A 25,911-nucleotide genomic window follows, 5' to 3' on the forward strand; every position below is an offset into this window, starting at 1 on the left:
TGTAGATGGGGCTTGAGGATTTGCTAGAGCCATTTCCATGTCACAGGCAGAGCCTTTGTTGAAGCCTGGGTACCACTGGAGCTGCACCAATTTGGCAATTTGAGTCCTTCAGCCATGTTTGACATCTGGTTGTTGGGATCCCATTTAGGGAGGAATGGATTCTTTGCTTCTTTTCTGCCAGGGCCAGGATTAAATCACCAGACAGTGTTTCTTGACAGACTCAGATGTTTTTTAGTTCTTATCTATGTCACAGTCTCACAAGCTGTGAGTTTTACAGTGCTTTTCTCTAACAAGGTAGAAAATGGATATGTATCTCTCTCTGCAAGGCCTTTTAAGGATAAACTGTCCAATTAAGAAATGACACCTAAATTATTTTAACTTTTAACCCAATAACCAACCACCCATGGCTGCAATGTGGACTTTTTATCCAATTACACAAAACCACCCAAACCCATGGAGAAGAAGGTGAAGAAGGAGCAGCCTCTGCCCAAAACCTCCATCTTGCTTTATATATATTACTATATTCTGAAACATTAAACTCTAAGTTTTTCACCACATATTACACACTTCTGTTCAAACTCCACACCCACAATCCCAGTTCTGCCATTCCATTCTGGAAGCTTCTCCACAGCCTCAGGTCAGTGCAGTGTTCTCTGGGGGTCAGTGCCTGGCAGCACAGAAATCTGAAATTCTCAGTGACCAGAGTTCCAGCAAAGGAGTGGAATATATTGATGTCTAGAAGGATGATCTTCTGTCTTTTCACCAGGGCTCCTGGGGGACTCACCCATCTTCTCCATAGTGTGGTGTGCTTTGGGAAGCTCCAGTCTGTTTTGGAGAAGGAAAACACTGGGTGCAGGTCAGGGATCCCCTCCTGGCCTGTCACAGTGTGCTCTCAGCCTTGTGGTGTGAGGGCTGTCACCATCAGCCTGTCAGCAAGTGCTGGGAGGTTTTGTTCCTGCTGCTGGGGTGGTTTTAAACATTGATTTTAGGTCCTAAACATGCCCTTGGAGCTCTGTGGTGGTTCTGCCTCCTGGGGCACTTGAGTGCAGAGCACCTCTTGCTGAAGTGAGGGATGCTGAGTAATTGCTGTCACTGAAGATAAGCTGCTCTCAGAGAACTGTTCTGCTGAGTTGTGCATGGGGGTGAGCAGATGGGAGGGGAGGAGGAGCTGAAGCAAGTATTGCCACAGCTGATAAAAGCTCTTGGTGGATGTTTCTGTTTCAGAGAGCACCAAAACAGCTGTTTGTGACTCTGTCTGAGTTAAAGGAGAATATTTTGGAAGTGCCATGGTGTCAGGTTAATTGTTATGGTGTTGTGAAACAGTTTAATAGCAGAGTCCCCACTGATTTCCCTGCTTAGATTTTCCTGCTGCTGTGTCTGTTGTTGCTGGATTGTGGATGTTAAGGAATGAAAGAAACTGAAACTGTGGGTGAGGGCTGTGGGACATGAGCTCAGGTGGCTCTGAGGAGGTGCTGGACCTCTGCCTGAGAGCCAGATCTCTGTCCCAGAGGTGGGAGCATCTCCTGAGCTAAATGGAGCCTCCAGGCATTTCCTTTCTCCTTGAACTGCTTTGACTTTAACCCTCTCCTTCCTGGGTAATTTTCCTGTTGAGGATTCTCCTTAGCATTGAGTCTCCTCCTTTGACATCACCTGCTGCTGGCAGGGAGGAATCTTCACCCTCTGGCCATCAATTAATTGCTTGCCTGCCTCAACTTTGGAGTGGTAAATCATGGGATTTCAAAATCCTCTCCTGGTCTGCTTCCCTGTGCAAGGAATCACTAACTCATGGTGTTGCCTTGTGCCAAATCCCAGTTTTGTTTATATCCCCACTCAGAAAAAGCTGAAAGCTCTTGGCAATTTGCTACTACCTCATTCATCTCTTGGAATTATTTTCCTGCTGGACATATTTTTCATGGGTGTGATGTTTTTGGGCAGCACTTTGTGAGCTGCAGTCATAGCTCTGGAAGCTTCCTGAACTGGACTTTTTTTTTTTTGTTTCCATGGTGTTGACTGGGAGTAACACATCCCCTGTGGCTGTGACTCTTCTCTCTTCATGTCTTGGCTTGGTTTCCAGATGGATCTAGAAAACCTGGTGATAAGTCTCCTCAACCTTCCTTAGATGTGATTGGTCTGAGCTTCCCTGGTCCAGGGACAAGCTCTGAGCTCCTATTCCTCAATATACTCAGAAGTTAAAACCATGCTTGAAGCTGTTGCTGTCCCCAAGGCAAGTTTGCCAGAGAAATCACTCCTTTGTCCTAGGAAACACTCCAGAGTGGTGATTCCAGTCTGGAGAGGAGAATCCAGGCTGGGAAGGTCACCAGGTGTTAGCAGGTCAGGCAGGGACCTGAGCTGGGGAGGTTCACACTTCTGCTGTGTTTTGCAGAGATAATCAAAACCCTACAACTTTAGTGAAAGTTGTAAAGCTGGTATGTTTATTCCAGCACTGGATGCATGTGGGAATTGTTTTTTTAAAATGACATGTGGGAACTTCAGGGTTTTTTTAATCTTTTTTTCAGATACATATGTATATACATATATTCATAATATATGAATATACATATATACATACATGTATATACATACATATTCATATACATACATGTATATACATACATATTCATATACATATATACATACATGTATATACATATATATGAATATATGTATATACATACAGATACATATATTCACAATAGGTTCATGCATATTCATTTTTATGAATTTCACGTGACATTTGCTGCTAGTTATTTTTTATCAGAAAGAATTCTTAGGTCAGGTTGACCTGCTCTCACAGCAGTTTCTCTGTCTCTTTCTATCACTTTCTGTATCTCCTTTTATTTCTGTCTTTCATTGAAGCAGTTTCTCTGAGCTTAGGCTTTTTGCAGTCAGGCTAAATAGCTAAGTTTTCTAACTACAGACTCAACTCAAAAATGTACATTTCGCCTAAATCAAAGTGGATTTATACTTTGGAAAATTTTTACTTTGCTTTAGCTATGACAGAGTTTGTGTAATAAAGCTGTGCCTTGTTTTGCAGTAGTTCTGGGGTGGTTTTGAAGACACCTGGTTACTTGTGCCAGCTGTGAAGTGCTGATGATTTGTAACACAAATTTCCTGACTTCCAGGCTGCCAGAGCTGCTGAGGGAGAAGGCAAGCAGAGATTCTTCACTCAGGACATCAACAACATCATCCTGGAGTAAGTGCTGGCTGCAGAGAGCTGTGGGAAAGGAGAGCATTAGGCAAAGCATTTTTTGGTAAATCCAGGAGCAGGTTCAGCAGGAATTGTGGGGTTGTCCTTGTACAGGTCCTTCAGGCAGAACATGCCCAGAATAACATGAAAGTCTCCTATAAATGGCTTTCAGTTGAAATATGATGAGTTAGGAGAGTGTTGGAGGGAATGTACCCAGGCCTCCTGTTCTCAGGATGCTGTCTGATATTTATGTGCCTAAATTTGGTCACTTGACTGTGAGTTTAGCTTGATGCAAGTAAATCTCTCCCTGTGAGAAATGCCAGGTATGTTTTTGCTACTTAACTTGCATGCTATGTAGAATTCTTTATAGCTGGGATAAGGCTGCTGTGTTCAACTGGTTCTCTGGGAAAACTGGAGGAATTCCATTCCTGCTCTGTGTTTTGAGGCCCAAATTACAGAGTGCCAGTGTTGCTCAGGCAGCTGCAGATAATGGCTGCATTCTTCTGCCAGAGCCTGGACAGGGCTGATGAATGCACAGGGTTTTGTGATCAGTGCAATTACACTGACACCCAGGCTTTAATTTCATTAAGGTTTATCCAGGCACTTGCAGGGAACTGCCAAGGGGAGTTTGGGACTATTTCCCTCTCATTTCCAGGGCTGATTATCACCTTCCAGCATTCCAGTGCTGGCTGCACAAACAGTCCTTGTCTGGTGGTGAAGTGATCATTTCAGCCTCACTCAGAGGAGATTTGGACAGATTTGTACAATTCTGCTGCACAGTTTGGATCAGGGGAACCCCACACATGAATATAGATTGAGAGAAGAATTTGGGCTGTTGGAGAGATGCCCCAAGGGCTGGAGCCCCTCTGGAGCCAGGCTGGCAGAGCTGGGGGTGCTCACCTGGAGAGGAGAAGGCTCCAGGGAGAGCTCAGAGCCCCTGGCAGGGCCTGAAGGGGCTCCAGGAGAGCTGCAGAGGGACTGGGGACAAGGGATGGAGGGACAGGACACAGGGAATGGCTCCCACTGCCAGAGGGCAGGGCTGGATGGGATATTGGGAATTGGGAATTGTTCCCTGGGAGGGTGGGCAGGGCCTGGCACAGGGTGCCCACCCTGGATCCCTGGCAGTGCCCAAGGCCAGGCTGGGCAGGGCTGGGAGCAGCCTGGGACAGTGGGAGGTGTCCCTGCCATGGCAGAAGGTGGAACAAGATGAGCTTTAAGGCCCTTTCCCTTCCAATTCAAAGCATTCTGTGACTTTAATAATAGTGATGATGAATCACTTGGTGTTTTTTACACTTTCTGATACAGAGAGATGGCTTTAAAAGCCAGGCTCCTAATTTCTGTTTGATTGCGCAATGGGTTTGGGTTTGGCACATGCTGATCTCTCTCATCTGCTCACTTGGAAGTTGAAACCCAAGGGATAAAGTTTGATTTTGTGTTGTCCTGAATTCCACTGCCACAGCACCTGACATAACCAGTGTGCACTTCCCATTTTATTGCCTGATCCTCCTGCCTGCAGGTGCCAGGGGGAGCAGATGAGACTGCAGACTGCCACCTGTTCCTTCTCCAGCAGATTCAAAGCACAGCTTGGGATAAAATCTGTTGATTCTAGAATCCAAAGAACCTTCACACAGTTTACCTTGTCCTTCATCCCTCTGTCCCTGTTGGGGAAGATGAAAAGGAAAGCCTTATAAATATGATTGTCTGGCAAAAGATTTTGAGGATATAGAAACTATAAGTGAGATTGAAATGAAGGCAAGCTTTGAGATCCCTCAGTTACTGAACAACTGGAAAACAATGGTGTGGCTGGCTGAAGGTGATCCCCTTTTGATGGAACAACACCCTCTGCTTGCAGACAGGCCCAAGGGTCAGAGCAGACCCTACAGCTTGGCAGAAGGGGCCCAAAGAGGAGTTTATAGGGTTTAAAATGTAACACAGTATGGTAATGTAATGATTCTTATAGGCTGTATGGAAGTGCTGTAGGATTTGTATCTTGTACTAGATTGGTTAGTGAGAATTAGAATATTCAACACAGAAGAAGATTTATTGTATTGTAATGGGAACCTCCCTCTCTTACCCTCTTACCTTTTTACTCCCTTACTCTCTTAGTCTCTCACCCTCTCTCCCCCTCTCCTCTCTCAGCCTGCTCTGAGCTGTGGCTGCAGCTCCCAGCAGGGCCCTGCCCCAGGCCCTTTGCAATGAACCCCAAGTTCCTGACCTGGCTGCAGAGATCTCTGTCTCTGTCCATCCCCACCCTCCTACCCCTGACACTCCTACATGTCCCTGCCTCCCAGTCCCCTCATGTGGCCCTGGTGGCTCAGGGCTGGCTGGCAGTCCTGCTGAGGCTGTGTTTTTGTCCCCAGCATCGAGCTGCAGACGCGGGAGCTCAGCAGCCAGGTGCGCTCGGGGGTCTACGCCCACCTGGCCGCCTTCTTCCCCTGCAGCAAGGACACGCTGCTGAAGAGAGCCCGCAGGCTCTACCTCTACGAGCAGGTGAGGAGGTGCCACCGGGCCTGGGGGTGGTGGCCCTGCTGGGGGGTGGTGGCCTTGCTGGGCACAGCGTGGCTGTTGCTGTCCCCAAAGCGCTGTGTCCTCCGTGGGGGCTGGAGCTGGCTGGAGTTTGGTGTCCCAGCCATGGGAACGTTTTGGGGTGTTCTGTGTGGCAGCAGCTCTCTGGCCACAGAGAGAAACAACAGCTTTCCTCTTGAGTCTGTGGCTGAGATGACCCCGAGGTGTTGGAAAGTCTCTTTGTCCCAGCCCAGAGATCAAAGGGAGAGTCAGGATTCTTCAGCTCTGGTTTTCAAGGTTGTTTAATCTCTGTTATCTATCATTCTATCTAACATGCTTTTATTTGTTATCTATCTATTTATTTGTCATTCTATTTATTTGTCATTCTATTTATTTGTTATTCTATTTATTTGTCATTCTATTTATTTGTTATCTATCTAACATTCTTTTCTGACCTGCTGAGGTCTGTCTAGCAGGGTAGAGGCACACTGACCGCCCTTGGGGTGGTGTTATCTTTTTATACTAAAAACTACCTGTACTTTATTCATAATAATGTTCAAATACCTATCACCTATGTTAGACAGTGTGTTTCTACTCTAAACCAATCCACAAGTGCCACCATCACCCAGAAGATGGAGGCTAAGAAGAATGACAAGGCATGCCCAAATCCCCCCATCTTGATTTCTGAAGCCCCATTATAAAAACCTCAAAATTTTACTTTTTCACCCTGTGACAAATTAAGTATCATTCTACTTAAACTCCCGTGGCTTGTAGACCTTCACATAAAGTTGGTAATTTTCTCCATGGGTTAAAATCAAAGCCACAGGTGTCTTGGGCTCTGTGCCAAGGTCTCTGAGCCCTCTCCCAGGGGCTCGAGCCATCCAGGGCAGCCAGAGGGGTGTCCTGGGTTCTGACACTTTACCAGGCATCATTCTGGGAAAAACCTGTAAGAATATCAGAGAAAAGAATGAGAAACAATTCTTAACTTGCTGCACCTGCTATTGTGAACATGTGTAATGTGGAATGTCTAATGGAGATTTGTTGACCAAAGGATGATTTGTTAATTAACTAATGGTGACAATGTTTTAATTAAAGAACTAATCAATTCCTCCTGTAGTGAACTAAGGTATAAAAGTATAGGTTTCTTAATAGAGATTATTGCTCAGGCTTGTGTAAATGCAGGGAGTGTGTGTGAGTTACCAGGCAGTGGTGGCTGTTGTGCTGACAGCTCTGTGCTCGCTGCAGGGGGGGCGCCTGAAGGAGCCTCTGCAGAAGCTGAAGGAAGCCATTGGAAGGGCCATGCCAGAGCAGGTGGCCAAGTACCAGGAGGAGTGCCAAGCCCATACTCAGGCCAAGTTTGCCAAGTAAGCTCCCCATTTGCTCATTTCCCCCTCTGTGGCTTTTCCCAGCAGGCTCCCTGTGGCCTGGGCTGCTCTCCTGAAGTTTGCCACCTCTTTTTGTTCCGTGGGTTACACTTGCTGATTGGCCTGACTGAGCTGTGTGTGCTCTTTGTGCTGTCTGTGGCCATGCCAGCTACAGCAGCACTGATGGAACAGAGCCTGGCTGAAGGGTTTTGCATGTGCAGGCATGTCCTTGGCAACATGGCAGCCTGGGCACAGTCAGGATGCATTAGTCCCATCATCTCTGTTACAAAATATTGGGAGATTTCTTAACCTTCAGCCCATGGCTCAGCTTGCACCCTAAGCCAGAGATTGCTGATACTGAGACCCCTGTCCAGTGCTGTTCAGAGATACTTAATCTACTTCATACTGCAGATTAAGTATCTACTTGTACCTGCAGGATGATCACTTCCACCTTTTCTGTCTCCATTTTAGGATGCTGGAAGAGGAAAAAGACAAAGAACAGCGAGTTTGTTCTGATGATGATGAGGATGAAGAAAAGGGAGGGAAGCGTGTCGCGGGCCCGCGGAAGAAATTCCAGTGGAATGATGAAATCAGGTTTGAATAACTCAGATATTAAGCAAATTCATGACCTGTCTTACTCTTTGCAGTTGGCAGTGAAGCATTTTGGAGTCTATGTTTTGTTTACAAAGCACCTGTAGGAGCAGTCAGCGTGGAGGTTCGTGGTGTTGGTTGTGGAAGCCATTGCTGCATTTATTGCATCTCACCCTGAAGCTGATTTCAGGCCCAGGCTAACCCTGAGAGAAGGGCTGAGAGCCTCTGTGCAGAGTCCAAAAGAGAATCAGATCTTTGGGAGCAGAAGGGATTCAGCTGAATTGCTGGCATCCTACAGCCCAGACTTTGACATGCCCGGGTTCTGGTTCTGGAAGCAGTTGAAGCTGTTGGGTTCTGCTGCCCCTGGAGTTGGGGCTGACAGAAAAGGGAGTGCTGAGAGCAGGGGAGAGTGACAAAGGGTAAAAGGAAAATCAGTCCTGCTGTCTTTTTCTTCTTATTCTGGAACAAATCAGTCTGTGCTGCTGATCCATGTAGGACACAGCCAGCTGTGCTTCCTTGCAGAGAGGTTCAGTGCTGTGGTTGTTACTGGTGCCTGTGGCTCTGGCACTGGTTTGCTGCCTCAGCTGCTTCAGAAGATCACACTGGGAAGGGGCAACAAGACTTTTCTCCCTGTGCACACACAGACTGTGCCTTTCCCTTCTCTTTTCCTGAGGAGGCAGTGCAGGGTTGTGTCTTGGTGAATTTATCCAGCCTGGATAAAGAGAATGATCTCCAAGTGGGAAAGGTCAATCTGCATAACTGTATGTGAAATCTTCCTGTTCCTCAGGGAGCTGCTTTGCCACTTGGTGAAGATTAAATTGGATGGTTATGACCTTGACAAGAATAAGGCTCAGTCTCTAGAGGATTATGTGAAGACCTTCCTAGAAGGAGAGGTGAAGCCCCTTTGGCCAAAAGGCTGGATGCAGGCCAGGTGAGCAAGAACCAAGGGATTCCTTGTCCCAAGGGACCTGGGAAGGCCATTAGTGCTACCCTTGCTCAGGGAATGGCTGGCTTCAGACTTAGATCAGAGTGCTCAGGGCTTTGGCATGTGGAATTTTGGAAATTCCCAAGGATGGAGTTTACCACAGCATCTCTGGGCTCCTGTTCTGGTACTTGATCATTCTTCATGAGATCTTTTCTCTTTATTTCCTGTAAGAATTCCCCTTGCTGCACTGAACTGAATATTGCCTGCTTTTGTTTTTTACTGTGCACCTTTGAGAAAGGTCTGGCTCCATCCTGTTCCTGTCCCCACCACTCTTTAGGTAGTGGAAAACTGCCATTAGACTCCTCCTGGGGCTTCTCCTGGGGCTTCTCTTTTTCCAGGCTGAGCAAACCCAGTTCCCTCCACCTCTCCTTGGCTGTCCTGTGTCCCTGTTCCTTGGGATGTTTCCAGTTTGCTGGCATCTCTCTTGGATTGTGGGGACCCTGAAGCTGGGTCTGTGTCCAGATGTGTCCTCCCAGGTGCTGATCAGACACCTCTGCAGCAATGCTTCCCTTCCCTTGCCCCCCAGGAGCCCCAGGCCCTTTCCTGCAGGGCTCTGCCCAGGGCTGTTCCATGCCAGCTGCAGGACTTAGTGCTGGATCTCACTGAGCTTCACAAGGTTTGTGTTGGTCCCTTTCTCCAGCCTGGGAAGGGCCCTGAGGATGGCAGCCCTGCCCTCTCCCCTGCCTCTGTCCCTTCTCACCTCCCAAATGCCTGAGTGCAGCCAGGGCTGAGCAGCCTTGGTGCCATGGTGGTGTCACACAGGTGCCACTGGCACTGAACTGGCTCTGAGCTCAGGCCCACAGGCCAATATCTGCTTTCTTGGCTCTGTATCACAAAAGATCCCTTTGTAATCACAAAGGATACATTTTCCAGACACTTTGGGAACTCTTCTCTGGAGTACTCTCAAAACAAGGCGAAGTAGAAAAGTTGTAGGGGCTTATTTAAGTCAGTAGAATCTGGTGTGGTTTCTGCACCCTCACTGCTGTTTCCTGCTCTTTCCCACTCTCCATCATCCCTGCCCTGAGCTGGCAATGGCAGAGAGCCACACAAATGGCACAGTCCCTCTGCTGGGGCTGTCACCACCTTCTGGCCTGCTTTGTTTTGCTCAGTACTTTCAAAGCAAGGACAAGTCTGCAGTCTTACTTTGGAACCTTTAGGGTTCCTTCCAACCCAAGCTGTTCCATGATCTGTCTCTGCATTTCACCAGTGCTGTTTTCTCTGCTGGGTTCTCTGCTGAATTTGCCTTCTGGGTGTTGGGGGGTGAAGGAAGATGTAGGTAGCAGCTCCTGAGAGCAGTAAGTATGAGTGGCACATCAGAAATGCACTTGGAGAAGTCCATGAAGGCTGTTTGATGCATGTGCACTGGAAGCTCAGTGCTCAGCATGCTTGTGGTGTGGTGGTGCAGGAGCTGAAAGGTGGCATGAGGAGGTGGGAGAAGATTCCTGCTTAGTTAATGAAGATATACCCAGCCTGAGGGTCTCAGCTTGCCAAGTTTTAAACACTTTTCTTTGAATAAATGGAAATTAAAATCTTCAAGTTTGATGGTGAAACCATTCTTGGGCATTCAGGTGTTCACAAAGCCTCAGTGTAGGAGGCACTTCCAGTGGAATTAAGGACAGTAAGTAATACCTCAGTAAAAGTGGATTTCCTGGTTGCTTTCCAATGGCTGAAGGACAGTGGTTTCTCCTGCTGGCACCTGGAGTTGGACTTGATCTTTCTGGGTCCCATCCAACCCAAGATATTCTCTGACTTGGTGGTTTAAAGACAGAGGGTAGAGTGACAGTCATGGGAGGGATTGGTGGCTCTAGGAAAACTGTAACAATTCCTTGGATAAGTCAGCTTGATTCACTGTCATCATGGTCTCAGAAGTTCATCTGTGAGAGGAGCTTGAAGGTAGAGCAGCAATTTCATGGATGAGTTAGAGAGACCCTGCCATGAGTCTGTTTCCTCCATTAGCACTAAGAGGTGATTAACAGAATGTTAGGTTAACATAAGCTTGCTTTTTAAGAGAAAAAATAAGACAAAAGTCTGTTAATACCAGCCAGGAATCCCATTCCATGTGCCAGGAATGTTTGTAACTCCTTCCTGCCATGTAGGAGGGCAGCTGAATGGCAGCTGGTTTGGATCAGAGTGTTTTTGGGGGAGACTCTGCTTTACCCTCAGTAGTGCAGGCTTTGGATGAAGCTCAGTCTATGGCTGTGCTCAGTGAGTCCTTCCAGCAAGGGTTGTGGTGTACAGGGTCACCTCAGCTCCAGGCTGGGCACAAAGGCAGCACAGACCCTTCTCTCCTTCATTGCTGCCTGAGAGGCACGGGAAGGGAACTTTCTCCCTGCAGGCTGAAGAGCTCTTGGATGATGTCTGGCAGCAGGAAGGCCCTGAGTGATGATCCTGCCCCTCAGTTGGCTTTTTAAGCTGGCTGAGCTCTTTCCTTAGGCATTGTCCAACCACTGCCTCAGTGGCCTTTGCAGTGCCTACAAGCATTGCTGCCCAGAGAGAGAACTGTGTGGGGCAGCTCAGGATGATCCTCCTGGCAAAGGGCTGAATGTTGGTTTGCTCTCTGTGGTTTCAGTCTCACCAAGTCCCCTGCAGTGCTGTGCAGCTCTGTCTCCAGTGATCCCAGCTGCTCTACTGGGTCTTGCTGGATATCACTTCTCATTGCTCTCTTCCCTTCTTAGGACACTGTTTAAGGAGAGCAGGCGTGTGCACGGACACCTCACATCAGTCCTGTGAGTATCACAGCCTTCCTCTGGAGTGACAACTGCTCCTCTCCATCCCTGGGGCCTGGGGGATCCTGCAGGAGCACCTGAGCTTGCTTGGCTCCCCCTCATAGATCAGTGCTGCTTCCTTTGGGGAGCTCTAGGGACAGCAGCTGCTTGTGTGTGACATCTCCCAACACTTCCCTCAGGTGCTTTAGCCTTCAGCAAGCTCAACAATAACAGCTTTAAAGCCAGGTTAGCTCTGGTTCTACAGCCTGGAGTGAAGCCTCTGTGCTGGGCCTGGGAGGCTCAGGGAGGTCAGGTGGAGTGTGATTTCTGCAGCCCGTTCTGTTGGTCCTTGCTGGGTTCTGCATTCCCTCTCTCTTGCTGCCTGGTTCAAGGAGGGGCACCATGAGCTCACACTGGTGAAGGTGGGTGCAGCAGGTTCACAAGAGCCATCAGAATCCACCTGGGCAGGGGCTTTAATCCAAAGGGTCTCGTGGATCTTGCTGGTGGTTGTTAACAGATGAGGACGTGGATTTAGGCTGGTGTCAGTTGGCAGACTGTCCTGTTCTTGGCACTGGTGAGTGAGGGGAAGTGGAATAGGGTGTGGAGTCATCCTTCCCCCAGCCACACACCCAGCAGCTCAGGGGTGTCTTGTACCAGAGATTGCATCTGACCAGATCTGTTCTCTGGGAGTTTGGCAGATGCTTTTGCATCTTTTGCTTCTTCTGGGAACCAAAAAGAAGGGTGTAACTTCTGCAGAACAGTCTCTGTGCCAGTTTCTCTCTGGGCCTCGCTGTAGGAGGGCAGCAGTGGGGTCCTGCAGCTGCTGCAGATGTGTGTGTGGGTGTTTCACTGCTCTGCTGCCATTCCAAGGCTCTGCTCCACTCCCTGGTGGGAGCTGGGGCTTCCAAGAGCAGCAGCCAAATGTCATGTGCTTTTGAATCCTAGCAACCTGAGATGCTGCCTCTGTTCCCTGCAAAGACTCAGTGGATCATCACCAGCAGGGCCCAGGAGTGCTCCCTGGCCGGCTCCTTCCCTGGGGCAGTCACTCAGCCATGTTTTTCTTGTCTTCCTCCAAACAGGGCGAAAAAGAAGGTTATAGCTCCTACCAAGGTGAAAGTGAAGGTGAGTTCTCTTTTCTGGTTCTCAGGGTTGGTGTGTGCCAAATGGCAAGTGACTGCCACCCTGAACCCTGTGTTTGAGCTTTGTATCAGCTCCTGTGAAATGGCTCTGCTCAGTATTTGGCTTGGAAAAAACACTGGAACAGCAGCTAAAATTGATGGCAGTGGCAGCTGGGAGGGAAGTGGGAGCTCATGGGCACAGAATATGTGTGTCCTGCCTTTTATCCCCAGATTGTGAACCCTCCCTCTCCTTCTCAGCAGTAAACCCTATCTCTCCTGACTGTGCTTTCTGTGATGTTGTTCCAGGACTCTTCCTGCAAGCCAGACAAGAAGCTGTCGGTGTCTGTCCCCTCCCTGCACTCGAGCAGCTCCTTGGCCATGTCCTCAGAGGCCCAGGGAGGAGCCCTGGGCATCAGTGCCCAAACCAGGGAGCTCCTGTCGCTTGGGACAGCCCAGGCTGCCAGCAGCACTGCTGCTCCTGCCACCTTCAAGGATGATTCCTTGGATGAGGACTTGATTCACAACCCCACCTCCTCCCTGGAAGCCGTGTCCAAGGAACTGGCTGTGCTCAACAGCAGGGCAGCAGGGAGCCCTGACTTTACTCTTCCTGCAGCTCCAAAAGCTCCACCAGAGAAGATCCCAGCTCTTGCATCCTCAGAGGAGAAGAGGACATTTCCAAAGCCCAACCCTTCCCCTTCATCGTCCTCCGGTTCCCTCCAGTCTCCTCTAAACTTCCTCGCTGAGCAGGCCCTGGCGTTGGGCCAGTCTTCTCAAGACAAGAAGACAGAGAACTCTAATTACAAAGAGCATTCCTGCCAAGCCTCCCCCAGCAAAATCCTTCCTGATGCCCACCAGGCCAAACAGAAGCACCACAGCGTGGTCAGGCCAGGCCACGGGCCGCCGGCCTCGGCGCCGGTGCCGGGCGCTCAGGTGAAGGTGTTCCACCCTGGTGCTCAGCTCCAGAAACCCTTCACCTCCCCAGCTCCCTTTGTCAAACTGCAGAATCCCAAATCCTCCACCCCCCTGCCCCAGCGCTCCCTCCTCCAGCAGGTCAAGTCATCCACCAAAGCTCAGAGCTTCCATTCCTCCGCGTCCCCAGGCAGCACCCAGAACTCCAGCAGCTCCCACAAGGGCCAAGGCTTGTCCTCCTCCTCTCTCAGCTACGCCGGGAAGCACTCGAGCGGCTCCGGCTCTTCAGGACAATCTTACAAATCCCCTTTTGTCGCTGGCTCCCTCTCCAAGCACGGGGCTTCTTCCAGCAGCTCCTCTGGAGCTCCTGCCAGCCAGGGCAGCTCCTCTGGGACTTTGCTCCCCGGTGTTGCAGCCCCGTCCCCGGGCTCGGCCTCGGGCCGCCCCGCCTCGGGCTCCTCAGTGAAGAAACCTCCCGTGGCCCAGAAGCTGACCCTGGTGGCACCTCCTGGGGGCTCCAACGGGGATTCCAGCGGGGGCACCCAGGGCGTGGCCAAGCTGCTGACCTCGTCCCTAAAGCCAGCTGTGGTCAGCAGCACCGCAGCCTCTACCTCTGTGCCGGTAAGGGGGCCCTGCTGCGCCGGCAGCTCCTGCTCACTGCTGCCCTGAAGGGGGCACTTCAAAACAAAATCTGGAATGACTCTCTGGATTTCAGCTGCTTTAGACTAGGAAGGTGTGGCCTTTGCCCTGGGCTTGCCCTCCACAATTCCAGTTTTCACTTTCAGCTTAAATAATGCCTTAGCTGAATACTGTGCTGCCTTCCAAAGGGCAGTTATTGCCCAGGCTGTGTCATGGTCCTGCCCTGGCTCTGTGAGTTATGGGGACAATAGGGCTCTCATTTGGATTAAGAGAAAGCACAGTAAGGTAATTTATCACAAGAGATAAAATTCATTGCATAAACTAAAAGTATAATGATGAATTTACTATTAATTAGATCTACAAACTTAGCCTTCTTTAAATTATTCCAAGTCACTTTAGTATTATTGCCACTTTTGTCATGACTGGCCCATAGAATGAATAATCTGTGGTTATAGAACCATGGAATTATTCAGGTTGGAAAAGCCCTATAAGATCATGACTCCAACCACTCCCCCAGCACTGCCAAGGCCACCTCTGAGCCATGTCCCCAGTGCCACATCCCCATGGCTTTTAAATCTTCCCAGATGTGGTGACTCCACCCCTTCCCTGGGCAGCTGTGCCAGTGCCTGACCATCCTTTCCGTGGAGAAATTTTCCCAATATTTGTTAGAATAGAACATTTCAGGAAGGACTTCTGGGTTGTCAGTACAGACTTGTGTTAATACAATATTAATGATATAAGTGGTTTCATTTTTATCTATAGCAAAAAAGTAATAGTTCCTAATGTTATATCAATTTGTTGTTGGCTGCTCATACCTGCCTTCCTTTGTACCCCATGGAAAGAGCTGGGAAATACAAGGAGTGTGTTTAAATGGAAGGCATGTACTGCTCAGCTGATGCAGCTTCTCTGTTCCTGAGCTAGAGAGCTCCTCAGTGGTGCCTGTCTCCATGAGAGAGATCCTAAATAACCTCCTGGGGTGCCTTGGGTGTCACACCTCAGTGCCTGGAGTTGTCAGCAGTGTGTGCTGCCATAAGTGAGTGGGAAGCAAACCCCTGGAACTCACAGGCAGTGTGGAAACTTTTCCTCTGCCTTATGGAGGCACAATTCCCAGCAAGGGAGTCATGGGGGCACATCCAGTGTGGCCACATTCAGAGGAGCTGGCTTGCCAGTGTCCATCTGCAGATGGCCTCAAGTGTTGGGCCCTGGCTGGGAGGGTGCTTTTCCAAGGGGGAATTCTCAAGCATTCCGTGTTTTGCAGATCTGTAAGTTGAATGATGCTGTGCCTTGATTCTCCCTCTCCTGACTGACCTTTCCCATTGCTTTGCAGAAAGGAACTAGTGGAGCTGTGCTGCTAACAAGCTCTTCCTCCTTAAGTGTACTGGCTCCATCCTACAAGTCCAACAACCCAAAGCTGCCAGCTGCCCTGAGCTCCACCCCGTTAGGTATTATCTCTCCTATTCATTCTTTCCCTCTCCATGTCATCTCCTTCAGTTCCGACTCCTCCCCCAAAGCAGGAGTTTCCAAGGATGCAATAGTTACAGGACCTGCTCCAGGAACTTTCCACCACGGCCTCGGGCACAGTGAGTATCCTGCTGGTCACCTGTGTGTCACCTGTGCTGTCACCTAGACCATCAGTGCTCTGCTGGGCTGCCCCATTGCACACCAGCCCATCTCTCTGGCTGTTGCTTCGTGCTGTGCTCCCTGCTTTTGTATCTCCAGCAGTTTGGAGAACATCCCTAGAGCTCACCCAGAAGTGCCAATAACTGGAACCCGACCTCTGCTAATTGCTGCAGCTCCTCTGCTCATTCTGTCTTGGATGTGTATTTGTTCCTTTTTCTCTGTCCTCTCTTTGTTTTTCTCTCTAGGTCTTCTGGCTGGTTTGCACTCCAGCCCCCACCACGCAGCGCCACTCCCACACTCTGCCCTGGCCACTCACTTACCACAGAGTTTGCCAGGTAACTTCTCAGATGTGTTTGTCCTTCTGCCTCGTGAGTCTCCCTCTATCTCAGCAGATCCAGGGCTGCAGCCAAAGGGGTTTCCATGTTTTCCAGCTCTGTGCTTGTCTCTAATGCCTCTCTGAGGTACACAGTGAGGGGCTGGGGGAAACCTGCTCTGCTGGAAGCTGTCCCTGCCATGGCAGGGGGTGGAATAAGATTGGCTTTAAGGTCCCTTCCAACCCAAACCATTCCATGATTAGGAAGAAATTCTTGGCTGTGAGGGTGGGCATGCCCTGGCACAGGGTGCCCAGAGCAGCTGTGGCTGCCCCTGGATCCCTGGCAGTGCCCAAGGCCAGGCTGGGCAGGGCTGGGAGCAGCCTGGATAGTGGAAGGTGTCCCTGCCCATGGCAGGGGGTGGAATAAGATGGGCTTTGAGGTCCCTTCCAATCAAACCATCCTGGGATTCTGTGGTTTCTGGAATGATGAGTCCTCAGTGCTTACAGCAAGTGTTGCTTCCTGCAGATACTCTGAATTATCCTGCCAGGATGAAAGCTGTGCCTGTTTGCACAGCCTGCCAGGACAGCCCTGGAATGAATATTCCAGCTCTGGGGAGTTTTGTTCCTGGTGGCCTACATAAAATGTGTCAGACCAGACTGTCTTGTGTCTGTGCACTGAGTTAATTGCCAGCATCTCCTTCACAACAAGTTTGTAGTGTAAATGCAGATTGCTCCTCTTGCTGCTCACAACGTGAGGATTTGGCAGTTAAGCCTGTTCCTGCCCCAGTTTCATGCCTGCAGAAGTGATGCATAAAACAGGAGTTTTCCAAAGAAGAGAAGTAAGGAAAATTGAAATTCAGTGCCAGCAGATCATTCTTACCTGCTCCAGGGATCTGCTCATTCCCCTGATAATTCTCATTTCTGCTTTCTTGGGTGTGTTCTTTAGCACTTTGGTGCAGTTCAGTGCCATTATCTTAGACCTGCTCCTGCTGGGATGGCCTTCCTGGGCTAAGTGAGCCTGATTTAGGGGTGCTAGCCTGGCCCTGTGCTGTGTGCATGGATAACCATGTAACCTCCTGGAGGAGTCATGGAATCAAAAGCCCTTGAGTGCTGAGCACGGTGCTTGTTGGCTGGAGAAGGAAGAGTGTGTTGTGCTCTCAGGAAACTGCAAAGAGTTGGTTTGGTTTGTTTCCTCTGGTTAAGTTTGATGTGGGTTGTGCCATGCTGGTGTGGCAGAGATGAAGAAGGTCCTGGCAGTGATCACTGGTGGGACAGAACCTTCCTTCCTGTTTGTAAATCACACTTCTGGAATGAGATCAGACATAGCACAGGGCTTGTGGAGTTTATTCCATGTCACTGAGGAGCAGCTCTTTGTCCCTTTAGTTTAGGGAGTTCAGAGTGATCACTGTTGTTCAGAGGGCTTATAACAGAAGAATTTTTTGATGAATTCTTCAGCAGGGTGCAGGGCCAGAAGACAAAAGACCACTGGGAATAAGTGAAGGAGAATTGACCATGGATCCAGCTCAGCAAGGACCTCCTTTCTCACTTGGTGTTTTCACTTAAAGACTGGGGATGGAGCCTGGTGCTGCCATCTCTTGGAACATTCCCAGTTCTGGTGTTTTGGAGGAGAACACAGCAGATATTTAAGTGACTCCCATAACCTTAAAATGAATTCCTGTGTTTTGTGGCACCAGCTGTGCCAACACCTGCCCACAGCTGCATTGCTGTGTCTGAGCACTGGAGCTGCCTGGGAGGTTGCTGCAAGTGCAAGGAAATGTCGATGCCTTAAATAAAAGTGCTTTTATGTCCATGTACATCCAACAGCCTCTGAGCAAAGAGCATCCAGAGCTTGCCTGTGCGTGGTTGGTGCTTCTGTTGCTGGTGGAGGCTCCTTGTGCTGGGAATGTGGAGATGGGATGTGCTGGGCTGAGCTCTTGCATGCAGAGGAGCTGTTGTTGGCCTGGAGGAGAGGCTGCTGCTGCACTGCTGGGTGCCACTGCTGCTTAGCTGCACGTCTCAGTGCTCCCATTTGTCCTTCACAGTCTGAAGTGGTGTTGATTGCTCCTGGAAAACTTCTGCTTCCTTAAACTTCCTTCCTTTTTCTCTCTTCAGTGCATTTTCTCTTGTCCTCCACATCCATTCCTTTCTGTTCCATCAGTGGTGAGATTCCTATGGATCCTGTTGCTATCAGTGGGCACCTAAAGCCTTCATTTAAAAAGCACCTAATTAAATAGTTCAAAAAAATAATCAATAAAGCACTTAAAGCCCTAGCTAAAACGGGTTTCTAGGTGAGGGGTTGGCCTCTTCTCCCACACAACCAGTGACAGGACAAGAGGAGACAGGGGGAAGTTTAGGTTGGACATCAGGAGGAGTTTCTGTATGGAAATGGTGGTCAGGCATTGGCAGGGGCTGTCCAGGAAGGTTTGGAGTCCCCATCCCTGGAGGTGTCCAAGGAAGGCCTGGACACAGCACTCAGTGCTCTGGGCTGGGGACAAGCTGGGGATGGGTCACAGGTTGGATTCCATGCTCTTGGAAGTCTTTTCCAACCTCAGTGATTCTGTGATTACAACAGCAAAAATGTACAACAGGTTATTTCCAACCACCTTCGGGGCAAGGCAACCACAGCATGTGTTTTGGGATTCCTGGAGGGGGAGGTGTGGCAGGGGGGATTTAGAGAAGGGCACAGGCTGAGGAGCTCCCTGGCAGCTGGGATTGTGCCTGGGGCTTCTGCTGGGAGCCCACAGGGGACCCTCAGTGCTTCCCTTGTCCCTTCCTCAGAGGCTGCTCCAGGGCAGAGATGTCTCCAAGCACATCCTCTTCTTCTGCATCCCTTGGTGCTGGGAAGGAGGAGTAGGTCTGTAGGTCTTTCCAAACTCTGTGCAGAGGCCTGGCTGTCCCAGCTGCCCTTTGGGGGTTGCTGAGCCCCTTCCCAGCTGTTTTATTTTCTTTCAGATGCTTCTCAGCTTCACGGCAAAGGGTCCAATGCACAGCAGCGCAAGTTGTGACGCCTGCAAGGAGGGGAGCTCCAGCACCCATAGGATAAAACCCAGAGGAACAGCTCATGGACTTTGGATACCAGCTGTGTCTTTTGATTTCTTTTTTTTTTTTTCCTTTTTTTTCCTATTTCTTTTTTTTATGACAACTGGAGAGACTGAACTGCAACAAGGAACTCATCGGGGCGTCTGCTCAGAGGCTTTCAGAGCTGAGCCCCACACCTGGGGCCACTTGGAGCCATGCCCTGGTGAGAGGAGCCTTTTGTAGCACTGTTCATTGCTGCTGCCCTTCCTGCATTCCCTGGCACTGGCAGGAGCTGGAACTCTCAGGGAGGCTGGGCTGGTCCTGCAGTGGATTCCCACCCTCCTGTGTCTGTAGCTGCCAAGTACCTCCAAGTCCAGTTACCTCCTTGGTCTCCCTGTGGAGGGTATGAAAGGTGCTTCTTTCTTCTGCTTTGGATATACTTGGATAATTCTAGCACTGCCAGTGCTTTCTTGAAGACATTTGAGGAACTTTCCAATTGTACTATAAAACTGTGCTACACTTCATTGGAGGATTTAACATTTCCTGTGTGGTGAATCTGAGGAACCACCTGATGTTCCCCTCTGGAGGAGAAGGAAGACTCTCTAGAGACTAAAGACATTTTTAGATGCAGTCATCGACTTTTAGAATTCTACTTCTTTTGAGTTTTTGGATTTTTTTCCCTCCAAAGGGATGCTTTTTTCCTGCTCAGTTTTATCCTCATTGCCATCGAATGCATTGGATTGAATGGGACACCTCTTAGCATGTCACATGGATGGGAAGACATAATTCCAGTGCCTTTTATGGTGGAGCAAGAATGGACTAGTGACACACATTTCAGCCCTATTTTGTGTGCTCCTCAACCCTTTTTTAATCATTCTGTATTTAAAATGTATTCTGGTTTATTTAATAGAGCTTTTTATGGTTGCACATCAGAAGAAAAAAAAAAAAAAGCTGCACTGTCTGGACTTGAGTGGTGACCTGGTGACTGAGCACAGTCCCAAATCCAGCAGGAGCACCAGTTCCCATCCCAGTCTGTGCAGGTGGGTCCCAGGCCCTCCCCTAAAGCCATTCTTTCCTAGGGTTGTGAGTTAGGATCAATTTGGTGGGCAGAGGGAATGAGTGAGATGAACCAAGGTCACGACGTGTCCAATGAATTCCAGAGAAATGCACCTCAGTGGTGCCTGCACCAGGATCATGTGCTCAGCACAGCTGCAGGGACAGGGACCAGCTACAGTCTGGGGGTGTCTTCTCTTGTCCATTTTTCACTTCAGAGCTAAATACTCCCCCTGTGCACCCCCTTTCAGGCTAAGGGCAGGCTGGGGCTCCACCTGAGCTTTCTGAGGTTTGGTTTCCTGCTCTGCCCAGTCTGTCTTCTCTCAGGCCCCCCAGCCACGTCCCAGTTGTGCAGGGGTAGTGCTGATCCATGTAGAATTTACTGGTATTCCAAGGAAAAGCTTGCAGCTTCCTCCTTGAGCTTTGGGGAAGGATGCTGAGCCCAGGATGCCAGCAAATGTCTGCTTTAGTTTCCTCTGGTTTTTGTTAAGATCTGAAAATGACTGTTTTCAATTTGAGCTGATACATAACTGCCCGAGATCAGTGAGTTGATTGTATTTCAAATTAATGGACACAGCTCAGATTTCAAGTCTGTTTACAGAAAATACCTAGGTTGTAGCAGAAGAGCCAAAGACAGAACTGGTGTGGGTCAGAGGAAGCACAGCATTTCTTGTTGGACTCTGAGCAGTGCATGTCGTGTGGTTCCTGTTGAAGGCCTCATCCTGAGCGGTGCTTGGCACCTTCACCTTGCCCTGGGAGCTGAAAGCTTGGGACTCCTGGCAGGACAGGGGCTCTCAGTGAGTGACCTGAGGTACTGGTTCTCCTCCCTCTCTTTGCTTTCACTTGAATGCTTCTGCTGGGAAGCCCCCGTGTGCAGAATCTCTCCTTCTAGGAATTTAGCGAAGCCTCTTGCCTCAGGGAAACGTTTATGTGGTGGAAATTCTGTGGGATATTTTTTCTTTACATGCTATAGTGAGTGAGTGAGTGGTGTGGAGCAGAGTGGCAGCAAGGCAGGCCCACGCAGAGCAGCTGATGGGGAGCCAGGCTGGCACCTCTGCCTTGGGGAGGCAACTTGCAGCGCTTCCAGGATGGAATGGGGAGGGATAGGCTCCCATGGCACTTACCTGGGGATGGCAGTTCCTTTTGGCTGTAAGAGCTGCAGTTTACTATTCTATTTTTTTTTATGTGTGTGTTGGCACTGTCTTGCTGAAGATGGTGGGGGTGGTATGAAAAATGTTAATCTTGTACAGAACAACTCAATAAATTGTTTCAAACTTTCCAAAATGCTTTTTTCCCCATCTCCTTACCTCTAGTTCCCTGACTTTGCTCCCAAGAATTTCTGTTGCAGCTTGGATGCTCATCTGTGAGTGAGTAATGAATTATTGACTCTTTTAAAGTCTCCCGTGTGGTGAGTGAATGGCAGCTGTGTTACAGCTGTTGCTTGGGTAGGAATGTTTCTTCTCATTCCCTCTGTTCCTAATGGTTGAAGTTGGCCTCTGCTGGAAAGGACATGTGGGGCTCAGACCCTGCAGGACCAGTGAGATCCTCCCTGATCCCTTCAGTCACACAAAGGTAAAATAGTGGAGTTAATCCCCAGAGCCAGCAGGGATAAGCAGGGAATGCTTATGATGCTTCTGTGGACATCAGAGCTCCCCAGGGTTTGGGATTAGCTGAAACTGGGGCAAAAGGAAGTGAATGGGCTCTCAAAGGTACCATCCCAGTGAAATCCACTGTTCTGCAGTCACTCCCATTCTTCAGTGCACTTCACTCCCATCCATTGCTGCTCATTAGTTCCAGCTTCAATGCTGCTCCAGCAATTTCCCCTTGGAAAAGAGCCAACAGCTAAAATGAGTATCTTAGTGTTTGAATTCTGACTCCTGAATGGCATCTTCTTGTACACCCAAAGATCAGGAGGCTGCCATAATTAATGAAAACCAAACACCTTCTGATTGGAACCACTGCATTTTTATTTTGTACTATAAATAGAATTCCCCTCTATTCCCCATTCCCTTACACAAGTAAATGAAACATGTAGCTGCATGTAACTCCATCCAGGAAAACACCAGCACTAACAGCTTTTAACCACGAGTGAAGGAGCTGCCTGTGGGAGGCCCTCTGCATTGGATTCCCCTGCATGCTGTGCACAACCCCTTGTGTCTGGTGGTTCTGCCATCTCTTCATGTCCTTTTCCTTGACCTCTGGGGTGTGTGAATGCTCCTCCTGGATCAGTGGCTGGTGCCATCAAAATATACCTTCATTCTTCCCCAGCAGCACAGGCACAGAGGTGAACAAATGGTGGTGGTGAGTCTTGGCGTGGTGATTCTGGGCTGAAACCTTGGTTTCCACAGAGCTGGTTTTCTCAGAGGATGAGCCCATCATTGAGTCAGTTGTCCACGGTGGGACTGTCTGGCTTATCACCATGCAGCTGATGTAACCAGCTCCTGCTGGTCACCTCGGACTCACCTGGACCTTCAGTCTCTCTCCTGACACAGCTTCGTGCACAACTATGTGAGTTGGAGTTGAGGAAACTGCAGGTTCTACTGAGTCTTTTGGACTTAAGGCACTTCACTGTCCTAAGGCTTTTTTCTCTTGTTTTCTGGTAGGCAGAGAGGAAGAGGGGTTTCAGGAGGTTGGCAGATGTTTTCCACTACGGGCGGTGTTTCTGCAGTGTGTGACAACAAGCGGAGTGGCTGCGTAGCATGGCCGGGGCAGAGGCTGTAGCGGTTTGGAAGAGGCGGAGGAGGGCGAGGCTTTGCAGTGATCTGGGTGTCTGCAAGGTGCTGCAGCTCTCACTGGCTGCTCTTGAAGTGAAGTTTCTAGAGTGGAGCGAGCGCTGTGTAGTTGCTTCCGGACACCAAGACTGCCAGCTCCTGGATGGACATCTCCTTGTTGAGGTAACTGTCGTACTGGGCCGCCGTGAGCCTCCCGCTCTTCAGGGCGTCCTCGATGGAGAACTCCCTGCCAGACTTCCTGTCCAGGATCACAGACGATTCCCCGTTGGGACCCTTTATTGAGATCTCCTCCCAGTCACATTCCTGGCTCTTCAGTTTGACGAACAGGCTCCATTCAATGAGGCCAAACACGTGAGCTTCCTCTGGAGACATCTCTTTGCCGGTGTCGGGGTCGATGACCACGATGGAGCGCCTCAGGTGGTTCTCCCGCTGCTCCCTCTTGATAGCCACTGTCTTCAGGCGATTCTGAAGTTGCTCAATCTCTGCATCTTTTTCTCTGGATAACTGCTTCAGATCCTCTAACTCTCTTTCCAAAGCTTGGAACCTGGAGTCCAGGTTTATCCCACTGTCCACGTGGGTCATGTTTCTCAGATCCTGAGCTTCTGTTGCGGTGAGTTCAATCTCTGACTGCAGTCTCCTTGTTTCCATGAGTAGGTTCTGTTTCTCGAGGTGGAGCTTGTGGTTTTCCTCCCTTAACAAGTCTAGTTCCTTTGATGACTTGGAGTTGTTGAATTCCACCTCGGACAGCCTGGTTTCCAGGCGGTTGATATCTGCATCCAGCTCCCTCTTGCGCCTACTTTCTTCCTCCAGGTTGCTCTTCAGCTTTTGAATCTCGTACTCCGTGTCTCCTTTGTCCACTTGGACACTCTCTGAAAAGACCACTTTCTCCTTCACCTCCATCTTCTCCAAAGAAAGGAGCTTCTTTCTCAGGGCTTCTAGCTCAGTTTGCAGGACTTGCCTGCGGTGCTTCTCTTCTTCTAACTCCAGCTTGAGGAGGGAGTGCTCCTTCTCCTGCTGGGGATCTTGCTGAAGGATCACTTTCTGTTTCACAGTCACTCGTTCTGTCGTTTCTCTTTCCTGTTCTTCCAGCTCGTTCAGCCGGATCCTGAGCCTCTGCACCTCCAGCTCGGCCTCCCTGCGGGCCTGTCTCTCCTTCTCCAGCTCCTCCAGCTGCCGCTCCAGCTCGGAGCGTCTCCTCTGCAGCTTGCGCAGCTCCTCACGGAGCCCGTCGATCTGCTTCAGTTCGCTCTCGATGCTCTGCGAGAAGGAGTTCACCTCGGCTTTCAAGGCAGGATCCTGCTCATACTTCACTACTTCCTGCTGGACCACCTTCTCCTTCACCTGGGAAAGTTCTTCCTCCTTCAGTCTTACTTTTTCTTCTTGGAGAAGCCGTTCCCTCTCCAGGTCAATGTGCTTCATTTGTTCGTCTGCCAGCTGCACTCGCAGCGACTCTACCTCCTCTCTAGTCTTGGGGTCTTCCCGAAACTGGAGGATTTCTTGAACAACTTCCTTCATTTGCACTTGAGGTTTGGTGTCTTTCAAAGCTTGTATCTCTTGTTTCAGCTGGTAGATCTCCAGGTCAGCTCTTTCGATAGCTCCGGTCCTCTCTATGATTTCCTCCCGGAGTCGCTGTAGCTCCTTTTCGGTTTCTGGATCATTCTTGTACTTAATGACCTCCTTAATGACTTCTTTGACTTCCACCAGGGGCCCTCTGTTCTTCAGAGCAGCCAGCTCATTCTGGCAGCTCTTCAGCTGTTCGTCCCCACCGCGGTACCTCCTCTCCTGCTCTACCAGCTCCAAGCGAAGGTTGGCAACTTCATTCTCAGCCTTGGGGTCTGGGCGCACAATCTCACGCACCTTCTCCTGCACAACCACCTTGGAGTTCTCCTCCTCCAGCAGCTGGATCTTCCTGAGCAGCTCAGCCTTTTCCCGCTCGTTGGAACGGCCCTTGGACTTCTCATCTTCGTACTGGCGCCGGAGCTCGTTCACCTCCCTCTCAATGGCCAAATCCTTCTCCACCTTCAGCACCTCCTTGACGGTGATTTTGCCCTCGGCGATGGCCCGCTCCTTCTCCAGACGCTTGAGCTTTTCCTGGAGGAAGCTGAGCTCTTCCTCGTGCTTCTGCCGAAGGGCGCTCTCCCTCTCCTTGGTCTCCTGCAACATCCGGAATTCCATCTCCAGCTGGGGATCGTTCTGCAGCTTCAGCACCTCCTTCTCCGTCACCTTCTCCTGCTCTTTGTTCTTCTCGCTGGACAGCACAGCAATTTGCTGGCGCAAGAGGATGACTTCACTCTCCCTGGTTCCTTCCTGCCTCCTGAGCTCTTCCAGTTCCTCTTTGAGCTTCAGGATTTCAGCAGCTTGGGCCTTATCTTGTTCAATCCTCAGCACCTCTTTCACTATGTACTCCTGCCCTCCTTCCCTCTTCTCGTGCTCCAGGACTCGCAGCCGGATTTTCAGAGCCTCCAGCTCGTCCTGGAGCGCCTGGTTCTTGCGCTGCTCCTCTGCCAGGTTTTGCTGCAGTCTGTGGAAACTCTCCTCCAGCTGGGGGTCAGGCACCTTCTTCACCAGTTCCTTCTTCACCAGAGTTTCTTGGGGTTTCTGGTTTTGCAGGTGGACAATGTTGTTCTGAATGGCTTCAATCTCTGCCTCGAGCTGTTGCCGACGCTGAGTCTCATCCTCAAGCTCTTTCTTCAACTTCCAGACTTCTTCCACAGGCCTTACAGACTTTCTGGTCTGGGCAAAGTCTTGTGTCACCTGAATATCTGGCTGCTGTTGTTGGCAAAAGGATCAAAAAAAATTAGTCCAAAAAAATCCAGTTAATCACACTTTTGGTGCTTATCATCACAGAATCATGGACTCATTTAGGTTGGAAAAAACCTCCAAGATCATCAAGTCCAACCTGCGACTGATCTCCACCTTGCCACCCAGCCCAGAGCATGGAGTGTCACGTCCAGTTGTTCCTTGGACACCTCCAGGAATGGTGGAACACATCCACCACTCCCTGGGCAGCCCCTGCCAAGGCCTGACCACCCGTTCAGTGAAGAAATTTCTCTTGATGTTTAACCTGACCTTCTCCTGGTACTTGAGGCCGTTCCCTCTCCTCCTGTCCCTGCTCTGGGAGCAGAGCCTGACCCCCCCAGCTGTCCCCTCCTGTCAGGAGCTGTGCAGAGCC

At 49.9% G+C, this 25,911-nt stretch overlaps 2 protein-coding genes across 7 annotated transcripts in view; one reads left to right on the top strand and one right to left on the bottom strand.

The window, feature by feature from the left end:
• UBN1 (ubinuclein 1) overlaps positions 1–21,291 on the top strand; it is a 29,038-nt gene extending 7,747 nt beyond the window's left edge. The window contains exons 8-18 of one of the 6 annotated variants that reach the window (XM_074552583.1): positions 3,123–3,193; positions 5,548–5,677; positions 6,938–7,056; positions 7,528–7,650; positions 8,435–8,578; positions 11,308–11,358; positions 12,417–12,459; positions 12,762–13,985; positions 15,331–15,583; positions 15,869–15,958; positions 18,889–21,291. In XM_074552583.1, the coding sequence (XP_074408684.1) occupies positions 3,123–3,193; positions 5,548–5,677; positions 6,938–7,056; positions 7,528–7,650; positions 8,435–8,578; positions 11,308–11,358; positions 12,417–12,459; positions 12,762–13,985; positions 15,331–15,583; positions 15,869–15,958; positions 18,889–18,941 (2,301 nt within the window). In that variant the 3' untranslated portion in view covers positions 18,942–21,291. The other 5 variants (XM_074552584.1, XM_074552586.1, XM_074552585.1 and 2 more) reach the window with 5 other exon arrangements.
• PPL (periplakin) overlaps positions 21,116–25,911 on the bottom strand; it is a 29,563-nt gene continuing 24,767 nt past the window's right edge. The window contains exon 22 of the mRNA XM_074552582.1: positions 21,116–25,508. Coding sequence (XP_074408683.1) covers positions 22,824–25,508 — 2,685 coding nt within the window. The 3' untranslated portion in view covers positions 21,116–22,823. The remainder of the gene's footprint in view (positions 25,509–25,911) is intronic.

Source organism: Zonotrichia albicollis, chromosome 16 (genome assembly GCF_047830755.1).
Source record: "Zonotrichia albicollis isolate bZonAlb1 chromosome 16, bZonAlb1.hap1, whole genome shotgun sequence".
Taxonomy (NCBI): Eukaryota; Metazoa; Chordata; class Aves; order Passeriformes; family Passerellidae; genus Zonotrichia; species Zonotrichia albicollis.